We start from the raw sequence: 11,033 nt of genomic DNA on the forward strand, positions 1-11,033 counted from the left end.
TTAAAGACCAGGTAACTTCTGCACTCAATACCTTTAAGATGATCTAAAAGAGCACAACCAGGTAGATCTGTTGTTCAGGCATTCAGCCACTGTTTGGCTCGGTGTCCGGTATGTGATGCATGCGTGTAAACAAGCACACGGATTGGTAGAGAATAACGAATTTTTAGATCCCATCAGCCTTGGTGGTACCATTGGCCTACTGCCATGCAAGTCCTTTAGGTTGTGGTCTTCTCACAGGTACACATGAGTGTTTTACTCTGCTACTTTACATACAAACAACACGCATTGATGTATGACTTTATTTTTAAAAAGACACCATTATAAAATGTGCTGTTTATAAAACCCCAAATAAATAGTTTCAAGATACAAATGCTAAAAATGTGACAGTACTAGGAAAGCTTTTCCTGTACCTTTAAAAAAAAAATGAATGCAGCACATGCAAGTTCAAACATCTATGCACCTCTGAAATACCTGAAAGCACAGCTAAAGCAAAACAAGCTATCAACTTTTCTCTAAAATAAATGCTAATCAAATGACAGCAGATATGTGAATCTGTAACGGTAAGCATGCCATTAAACTAAAGTTTGCAAGCTTGATAAAGCGTAAGCTGGGATCTACCTGCCACACTAAGAGATTAATATTAAAAAAAAAACTGCAAAAATCATAATTTGAAGTTGGCTAGTGGTTTAGCTGAATGGTCCAGCAGGAATCGAATGAGTAAACAGAAAAGCTACAAGAACAGTGCATCGGCTTGAAAAGATTCAGGTTCTTCCTAGACATTGTGACAGCGTGAACACATCCCACAATGCTCAGCAGTTGTAAAATTTCAGTAAGGGATCTCAATGTATTGTGAGAGAGGACAGTAGGCTCTTCTGGGACTCGGATCAGGACAGCTCTTTTCTGTCATGGGCTGTTTGAACTGCAGAGTGTGTGGATTAACTCCTCGAGACTGCTCTGTCTATGAATGAACACTACGCTTATTGCTGTGGTATTGATCCCCCTACATAGCCTGCAGAAAGGAAGTGCCTGGTTTCTGTTGGGCAGGCAGGGCTCACAGAGAATCAAACGGAGGATCTCCCAGGGGTGAGTCTCAGTGTGGGTAGGGTGCTAATGTCTCAGAGTAGGGGCTGGGAGAGGGGGATGAAGCTTGGCCATTTCAGTAAGACAAAAACTCCCCTCCAAAAGCAAATCCCTGGAACATTCAACAGGTGATCTGTACATGGCAACGGCCTGGTCTGTTGGAGGACACCTGAAGCCATTGTGGAGGTAACAAACTGAAATGGGAAAGCAGGAGACTGCAGGCCACTCTCCTGCCATGGCAAAAACTCAGTGAGCCCCCTGGAAGAACAAAGGCAACTCTCTGGCCTCGGCTCCTCCAGGTGAGCCGTCCGCTAAAAAGCAAAATGCCCCCTTGACAGACCGTGCACACAGGTTACACTGCTCTCTCATCCTTAAAAGCAGTCTTAGAGGGGGAGGGCATGCCTGGCTCTGCCCTGCTGGGCTGGCACTCCAGTACCTAGTGCAATGCTGGGTTTGTAAGGCACTTGAGAATGAAAGGAGCTGGAGTAGAGCCAACAAGAAATTAAACCCCTGCTGCTAACAAATTGCACACTTGTGCGGCACCTCCTGGAGGATCAGCACAGAACTTGCAGTCCAAAGGGGCAGTGAGCTACAGTGGTTTGGATTCGTGTCTGGCCACCGCAGTACCAGAGCTAATGCCAGCATAGCCCTGCTAAGCTGCCCATGGGTGCTCCTGCCAGCCAGATATGCCTCAGTGGCAGTGTCTATACCCCCATATCCTATGACCAAAGGCAGGTAGAGGCAGCCTTCTAAGACAAGTCTGTTCCTATACCAGAAATGGGCCAGCCCTGAAGCTTTTAAAGCCTCTGTTTGTGCCTCAGCCACGTGCAGGGTGGTAGTTGGAGGGAAGAGTATCAGGGTGGGAGATGGACACACAAATATGTAGATTGCTGGGAATTTTGGAGACTGGCTCCAAAATGAACAAGAATTTGCTTGATCTCCTTAACCCAGAATGTGTGCAGTCAGTGCACCATCTTCCAGATCCACACAAGGACACACAAGTCACCTTCCCACCATCTGACTGACCAGTTTCATAACCTCATTTCTTGTCATTTTTAAGGGGGGGAAAAAAGGAACAATAAATCTCGCAACTGTTGCATGAGAGGAGTTCTCCCCACACCAAAATGATGCCCAGCTAACACTTACTTTACATGCAGTGGAGCAGAAGATCGTGTAGAAGGAAAGTTAGCCCCTTGGCCCTGGGAGCTGGGGATATCCTAGCACAGCTGCACTTGGAGTGTAGATGTGTTAGGACTCCCACCCGCACAAATTACTGTGTCACTGTCAGCAGTGACCAAATTTGGGGGGGGCGGGGGAAACAGATCTGCCTCTACAATAAGAGTAGAGGCATATCAGCTCCGACCCTTTTGGAATGCTTTTTTTTTTGTTTGTTTTTTGGAGTAACATCAGTTTCCGCTCAGCAGAGGTGCCCCGTGCCCCTGGGCAGCGCCATCACTGGTTGCTGGCGGTATGCTTGTCCTCCAGCTCTCTCTTTCTGCAGCAGATAGCGATAGCTGATGCCCCTTTGCCACCCTGGGCATTCCTCACTACGCAAGTGTCATCAACAGCATAGGCACCCAGGGTGCCAGGACCCCAGGAGTAAGCGTTGCATCCTGTCAGAGTCCAATCATCATCACAGGACACCATCACCTGAGAGAGAGAGGGATCGGATCACTCTTCAAAGGCACAACAAAAATCCAAGGGATATCCTGAGCCCAGGTGGCATACAGGTAAAAGCAAGCCAATCTCTGTAACCAACAGCATGTAAAAGGCAAGCCGTGGGGCTGACATCACATCTAGCCTCTCTGCATTCCCCGAATTACCAAGAATCCACCTATTTACAGCTAGGTTGGCTCGAGAGAGCCCCTGACATGAGCCCATATCAAGACTCTGGCTCTCCTACCTGAACCATAGGGAGACACCTTAAACCACCCTGCCAAATCATCCCACCTGCATGGGGAACTGAGCTGGTTCAACACAAGTACAAACAGGTGCAACTCCATTTATGGCAAACTGCTGGTGTGAGGAAGTGTAAAGCAGCTGCACTGGAATACCCTCTGTTCTGGAAGATCCACAGACTTTAGATAATCATTTCAACACACGAGCTTAGCAGAAAGGATGCTGCCAATACCTGAGGTGACTGGCTCCTCCTCACCTGTTCTGTGAAGTCCGTAGGAGAATGTTCCTTCACCTTGCATTCAATGCTGGGGGCATGGCAGCAGGACGCATGTGAGACCAGGTCACTTCTACCTATGCAGTGGTTGTGCCCGTTTTCTGTCTGTAGAATAGGTCTGACGTTGTCACTAAACTCTCCAGATGGAGAATGGGAACTACAACCTGCCAATAATACAGAATGCTCCTAAATGAACAAGAAGAGCCTGCTCTCAGGAGTAATTAAGTGCTAGGACCATCTGCTGCCCTTGAAAACACTAGAAGAGCACAAGATGAGGCTGGGGAGGCATCTCCAAAAGAGCTTCGCCAGTGCACCTCAATCCTGATACAGACCCTAGAGGGGTCCCACCAAAGCAGAAGTTGTCAGTTGAACCAGTGCCGGAATGGTGCTGGATAGGCAAATGTCTCAGGAGTGTAAAAAGCCATCCATTGTTTTTACACACCACCTACACATGGGATAGCTGATGATTTGGTGCTAACTGATTCTGCATTTTGCAAACCTGCAGTGACAACTTTTTTGAGTCACCAAACCTGTTAGCGTGCTAGTGGGGAGCCTGTGTGAAAGATTAGCAGCCTGACTGGACAGTTGAAAGCATTAGGAACACATCAGTTGGCTGCTTAGGTCATGAGTGATCAAACCAGCCAGCTCTGTGTACAAATGAGACCTAAGGATCCTCAAGGACTTAATGGATATGTCTACACGTGCATTAGGCATGCCTAAATTTAATGTGCATTATCTTAATGCACATTAAGGCAATTTAGGCTCATGTCTACACATGCACGCGTTAAAGTGCATTAACGCCATGTGTGCAGACTGATGCGGGAGTAAAGTCAGTCCCAAGTCAGTCCACACACAGCATTAATGCACCTTAATACGTCTGCACATGTTAATGCACTTTAGCTATTCGTGCCTAAATTTGATGCCTGCTTTGGCAAGTATCAAATTTAGGCATGAACAACCTAAAACTGCCATTATTAAGGCGCATTAAAGGCATGCGCATGTAGACACACACCCTTAATGCACCTTAAATCAGGCTAAAGTGCCTTAAATCAGCACACACAGATGCTCCCAGTGAATATCAAATTGAGCCTCCCAAGTCTGACTGGCTTACTCTTATTGTAGAAGCAGATAACCAATAGGCAGAATGGGCATTTGGTGAATTGTATCAAGTTAGCTTTAATCCTTCAGAGTTTAATTCTCTGACTACCTAGAGTACCGTGAAACCTGGCATGTCCCTGGTGATTTGAATAGGTGTAGGCAGTCTCATCCAGCAGGGAATGAGGTGAGATCAAATACCTGCCCCCTCAAGTATCAACAAGATACTGTCTACGGTACCTGTCAAAATGTGGTTCTTGGAGCAGCCCACAGCTGAGGTCAATGCCCCCTCCATGGCTTGGGAGCTGGCATGAATCTGGCAGTGTGCTTTAGGCCAAATGCAACACCGAGCAATGGCGTAGACACCGCTGCCGCCAAATGCATTGTGAGCCACACATTCTTGCCTGCCTCCGTGGTCCTGCAATTCAGAAAACACAGGTGTAAAGACAACTCAGAGCCAGGAAATGCACCACGCTGTACATGAGAGTCAGGTATGAGATGGATAAAAATCTCTGAAGGTACCTTTAGGACCTGGCCTGGCTCGTGAGACCACCTTTCCTTTAAAAGTGAATTGACTAGGAGGCCAATGGTCAATCCAGCCCGGGTAGGGGAGACAATGACTTGTCCGAGGCAAAGCCTCAAGTCACTGGGTTGGTCAAGAGAAGTCCTTTGTCTTTACCCATTTAACAGCACAGGCTGTCACCACACAGGATTTCCCCAGCCTGTCTCACGTCATCACCTCCACAGCTGTTGGGAGGTGGGAGACATGAAGCAGCCGACAAATTGGAGCACAGGCTATCCAATTCTAGCTATCATTCAGTGGAGCTTCAAGGGCCTTTCGAGGGTTGCTCCCAACAAAGGCTCTTTTCTAAGGGTTAGATCCCACAGCCCTTGCTGAACCAAAGTATCTGCTGAGCCAAGGGAAAGTTTGGCAGCATAAATGGATATAACTCCACAAATGAAGCAGTACAACAGGCTGCCAGCAAATCACCTCTACATGCTCTCCTCGCCTCCTGCCGTTCTGCGAGAAGCTGGAGCAGCTGAGCATCTCCTCGTTCCCAGTGCAGCGGGCGACTGCTGTCGCGGAGTGAGTTGACCCTGACCTGGCAGACCACACAGAGCGGCAGTACAACAGCTCATCTGAAAAGGGATGTTTTGGGCGTCAGTGCAGCACAGCAAGACCACGCTTGAGTCCAGGCTGTATGATCCCAAACAAGACTAATGCTGCAGGTGCCACATTTGTTCTTGAGCCAAAGTAACCTGGCAATGTGACTATCAATTTCCTCTCCAAACAGTGCTCATGGATGATGGCCAAGGAGTTGCAAAGGAGAGTAAGATCCTCTGCTCTCTCTACAAAACCCCATATAGAGACAGCAACACCACAGCTTCCAAGTCGCTAACTGGAAGAAGAGTTGCACACACCCAGCCCAGCTAGGTGCCATTTCAATCATGCACATCTCCATGTTATTAGGCAGCATTACCACCAGGAGCATCTTTTGATGCGTAGCTGCACTCGGGTGCACAAGTGACTTACCTGCTCCCAGTCTGGCCGGCAGTGCTGCCACTCTGTTGGGTGTGATCAGTCTCTGGTCTTCAGGGAACCAGGCCTCATTGATAACCTTTTTGGTGGAGAAGCGTATTAACCTTTGCCTCAGCTCTGAGATCGTCAGTGCCGAGTTGGTGTTCAGGATCATGGCTGCGATGCCTAGGAAGGAAACGAGCGCTCAGCTACAAACAGAATAGTAAGCCACAGAGCTAGACGTAAGGAAGTAATATCCCACTTGCTTTTGATCAGGGTGAAAGTCCCCGATGCAAACTGCATTTGTGTGCCACCACTGCAGCATTCACACGTTCCACATCTTCACTGCAGTGCTGTTTGCACTGCGTTTGGATCAGCTCAGAATTTCATAATTTGTCCAAAGACCACAGCCCAGAGCCTCATGGGTAGTTAGCTGGTTAGGTGCTTCAGTCCCATTAGCCCACTGGGTAGCACAAGAGAGCAGAAGAAAGTGTTTTGTAGATGCTTCCTCTAGAAAAATTGCAAGTTTTTGTGCCCGAAAGCTTCCAATTAAAGAGATTTTTTTGCAAAAATCTTGTTGGTCTAATAAATGATATCATCCCTACTACGAGTCCTGATTGCCTTTTCGTCTAGAAGAGCGTGCCAACCGATGCAGCTGCAGTACGAGTTATCCTTTGCATTCTCCTTATCAGAGACCTACCCACATTGCTTAGGCAGTCGCAATCCCAGGAAATCACATGGCTCAGGGGTAAGCGTGATGAACTGGACCCCACCCCATGGCAGGTATTGCTCCACCATTCCAGCCATACAGGCCAGTGAATGCAGTCTTTCCATTGCACACGCCAATTAAGACAGAAAGAAGAAGCTGCTTTTCAAAAGCATCTCTCCTCAGCTTTGGTTTTAAAACTGATTCCCTCCCCTACAGGTTCCTATTGACAATGCTAATGACACAGCCTGAAAAGTTTTGCCCTCTGGGATGATTTTCCTCCAAGGTAACCTGCTGCCTGGCTGAAAGCATACTTTTGTCACTGTCAGCATCTTCTCTTTCCTTGCACATTCATACCCTGGGGATCCTGGCCTCACACAAGGACCCCCAAGGGTGCATGATTTACAGTCTAAGGAGGAAACACGCTTACAGTGAGCCACACTCTGCCTTGGGCCCAGGAACCCACAAGGCATGTCTTTATTAGACCATGACATACACCCCGTCATGCCTTGTGGCTGAATCAGGGCAATCGTGTATTTGCTTGAAGCTGCTTGTTAATCCCTGACAAAAAATGTGATGTTGTGATGTTAGGAGACAACTGCTCTGTGTGCTGGTTGCAGCATCTGGGCTATGCAGCCATCGGAGGGGGAGGCTCTGGGCCAAAGCTACCCTGAAGCCACTGGTCACTAATATGCATCAGACGGTGTAACATCCAGCAGCTGAGTTCCTTGTGGTCATGTCCTACACTTATCCCTGGTGGAGGATAAGGCCTGTTTCTTTCACAGGCCCCACCTTCACTCCTGCTCACCTTCCAGCAGCCTCGGTAAAGAGTCCCCTGATAAAAGCCTCCTCTTTACTGGGGGAAATGCTGCAGCCGTTCCCCAGCAGGGATCAAACCTGGCTCCACGTGCCCATAAGCCCTGCCTGAGAGCATGGCCCTGCTACACAGAGGCTCTCCATGCAGCCATAGCAAAAGAAAGGTCTCTGCCCCTGCCAGCGTGCCTACTGCCAGTCGATATACAGCTTATTATGAGCATGCTGGCACTCTTCCTCCCCTTTGGCATTCAAGCCTTTAAAACTGTTCACCTGCAACATGCGCAGCTGCCTGGGACGTCCCGCTCTGTGAGGTGAAGCAGGTGCTGCAGTCACTGGAGGCCCCAATGATATCATCTCCCGGGGCAAACACATCCACGCAGCGGCCAAAGTTTGTGCCCATGGTCCCCATGGAAACAGGCTGGTCCTGGTAGTCTGTTGCTCCAACGGTGATAACCTGTATGTTACAACAGTTGTGACCTGGACCGTCAGCAGTGGGCAGGTGGTAAATGGTGCGAGCAGGTCATTTCATGAGCGATGATGGACCTGCGAGAGGCAGTGGGTGTAGGGAGTCCCTTTCAAGTTCAATAGCATAGCAGGGCCTCCTGGTTTGGGAAGAGGCCTCTAAAAGTGATGAGATTTCCTGGCCATTCACGATACCCGTGGGATTAATAATACTGTGCTCCTATAAAGAGAGAGATGCTCCCCTCTTTCCCCACCTCCTGCCACCCCATTCAGGAAGCCAAAGAGAAGTATGAACATGGAGCAGGACCGTGGCTCTGCCTGACCCTGACCTGGGCTGAGGCAGGAGGGCATGCCTGCAATCCCTCCCCAACCCAGCACTTTTCACCCCAAAAGCTGGAGACCCGAGGCACAGAGCAGCGATGTCACCAGGCAAGGTCAGGCAGCAAAACCGCGTTGAGAGATGAGGATTCTGCCCCTAACTCACGGCATCTTGCTCAGCCTAAGAGAGGCCATCCCCTGCTCCCTACCTCTGGTTCTGATGCTGGCGAGTACAGACAGGCATCCTCCTTGTAGTTACCGGCTGCGGCAATAATCACCACCCCCGTGTGCACCATCAGACGGCAGGCCGCATTCAAAATGTGGCTGTAGCCTCCAGCAAAGGGGAGCAGCACAACCAATGGCGTGTAAGGCTGGGCCTCCAGGGTGGTCTTGATAAACTCCAGGCCTGGCAATTGAACAGGAATTACACTGAGAGCAGAAAACCATCACGCCAGTGACTCACTCGCTTCTTGGGGACCAGATTCAACTCCTCTTCCCTCTCTTTGGAGAGGGGCAACAAGCCTCCTTTTCATGCAAACATCCGTAATGATGAACTGCATGGAAAGAAACGCAGTTGCTCCAGGGGATGTTTTCCTTGGAAGCGCCAGGTGTGTCGGCTGCAGGGAGGTTGGAACAGGCAGCCAGGGGTCTCCTCCCGGCAGACGGATGATTTAAACCAGAAAGCCAAACAAATCCAAAGAGGGACAGGCAACTCACTGAAGCCAGGCTCCCTCCCAGCCCTCCGATGCTACCTGTGTAGTCCTGGTGTTAGCTACAGTAGATGGTGTTAGCTACTTGGGGATGACCTGGTGGGGAATCTGTGGGTACAAGGTAACCTAGGGGATAGTGACCATCACTTGATTGAACTCACTACCCGGCCAAGGGTGGGTAAACTAACCAGCAGGGCTGAAGTGCTAGACTTCAGAAAGGCTAACTTCAGCATGCTCAGGAGATTAGTTAGTGAGGCGTCAAAGCTCAAGAGCACTGGCGAAATGGGGGTCCAGGAAGGGTGGTCGTTCCAATCCTACGGGCACAGAGGGAGACAATCCCATTGCGCATAAAAGGGGCAAAGGGGCCAAGAAGCCCTCTTGGCTGAACAGGGAGGTCCAGGGAAGCCTAAGAACAAAGAAAGAGGTATACAGGCTGTGGAAACGGGGGGTAGCTTGTTGTCTATGAATCTTGTAGGGCTAAAAGCAAGGCTTTATAATGCTAAAAGTGAGGCCATTTCTTTATCCTTTCGCCTCCATTTCATAAAAGCAGACACAGCACTTACAAGACAGCTGGGAGATAAGAGGGGTACTGTGTGAGAGTTACTGATAAGATATGAACCTAGCTGAATCCAGTCAACAGGGGAATCTCGTGAACAGGGGAACCTTGAAAGTCGGGCATGATTTGTTTTTGTTAGATAAAGAAACATCTTGAGACAAAATATATGAGGCATGTAGTCACGAGAGTTAAACTTCGGTGTTCACACTTACAGTGCCACTTGATTGGATAGAATAGTAATTTAGTTAATAGATGATTAGGTATTTTTATGAGCACAAGCTAATCACGAACTAACGCTTACGCACTTAGAAAGTATAAAAAAGTATTATAACTAGTAGGCGAGGTACCCCTCTGCAGAGGCACCTTGCTCGAGGGAATAAAGATTCTGTATTTGACTTTGGATACTTGCTCTGCGTGATCATTGCCCCAGCCTAGAGTGAACTGCACATGGCTTTAAGAGCGTACTTCATAACAAGCTACGAAGGAGGAGTATACCTCCCTGGCTCGCACTTGCAGGGAATCAGTTAGGAAAGCCAAAGCAGGATTAGAACTCAGGCTGGAGACAAAAATTAAGGGCAACAAAAAGTCCTTCAGGCATATAGGGAGCAAAAGGAAAGTGCAGGGTAGCATCAGACTAGGGCAATCGGTGACAGAGGGGGGACAAAGCCTTGGACTGCCAAACCAAGCAACACCCACGAGTACAGCCCAGCCTAGACCGACAAGCGGAACATATACACAAGTAAGCGACAGAGGCCCGGGCAATGCTGAGACTAGGGGGCCAGCACACACATCCACAGGAGGCCTCAAATGCCTCTACACAAATGCTCGTAGTATGGGAAAGAAGCAGGAGGAACTTACCCTCCTGCTAGCTGACACAAACCCGGACATAGTGGAGCTCACTGAAACGTGGTGGGACCCAACGCATGACTGTGCGGTGAATGTCAAGGGCTATAGGCTGTACAGGAGGGACAGGACAGGGGACGTGGCACTCTACATTAAGGAGGAATACACATCCTCGTCAGTTAGCACAGAGTCAGAGGAGGGGCACACGGAAGTGCTCTGGGTTAGGATACAAGGCAGTCAAGGGGAAAGAGACTTAACGGTGGGGGTCTACCACAGACCACCCAACCGAGGGGAGGAGCTAGACCAGGAATTCTTAAGTCAGCTCACAGAGGTAGTTAGGTCAAAGGACGTGGACATCATGGGGGACCTGAACTTTCAGACATCTGCTAGGAAGAGCAGTCAGCCAGGTCTGACCGCTCACGTAGGTTCCTACCCCAAATGCAGGACCTCCATCTAACCCAGGAGGTGCACAGCCCCACTGGGGGAGATGTCTTGTTGGACCTGGTGCTGGCCATAGGCAACGACCTGGTGAGGGGGCTGAGGGTGCTCAACCACCTGGGCGACAGCCATCATCACCTGCTGGGATTCACCATCCAGCGCAAGGTGGCAAAGGCCTGCAGCAAGGCAGCAGCCCTAGATTTCAGGAGGGTAAACTTCAATGAGCTAAGGAGAATAGTTGGGGAAGCACTGAGGTCCCAGAGGGGAGGGGAGCCAGGTGTCCAAGAAGAGTGGTCGCTCCTTAAGGAGACGATCCT

At 49.4% G+C, this 11,033-nt stretch overlaps 1 protein-coding gene across 1 annotated transcript in view; it reads right to left on the minus strand.

Annotated features, from left to right (window-relative positions):
* Positions 1–285: 285 nt before the first annotated feature.
* PCSK9 (proprotein convertase subtilisin/kexin type 9) overlaps positions 286–11,033 on the minus strand; it is a 25,136-nt gene continuing 14,388 nt past the window's right edge. The window contains exons 7-13 of the mRNA XM_019501238.1: positions 8,379–8,575; positions 7,660–7,843; positions 5,883–6,053; positions 5,340–5,488; positions 4,589–4,766; positions 3,236–3,417; positions 286–2,730 (exon numbers count right to left, since the gene is read on the minus strand). Of these exons, the coding sequence (XP_019356783.1) occupies positions 2,533–2,730; positions 3,236–3,417; positions 4,589–4,766; positions 5,340–5,488; positions 5,883–6,053; positions 7,660–7,843; positions 8,379–8,575 (1,259 nt within the window). The 3' untranslated portion in view covers positions 286–2,532. The remainder of the gene's footprint in view (positions 2,731–3,235; positions 3,418–4,588; positions 4,767–5,339; positions 5,489–5,882; positions 6,054–7,659; positions 7,844–8,378; positions 8,576–11,033) is intronic.

This window comes from Gavialis gangeticus, unplaced genomic scaffold (genome assembly GCF_001723915.1).
Source record: "Gavialis gangeticus isolate Ggan-Ray unplaced genomic scaffold, GavGan_comp1, whole genome shotgun sequence".
Taxonomy (NCBI): Eukaryota; Metazoa; Chordata; order Crocodylia; family Gavialidae; genus Gavialis; species Gavialis gangeticus.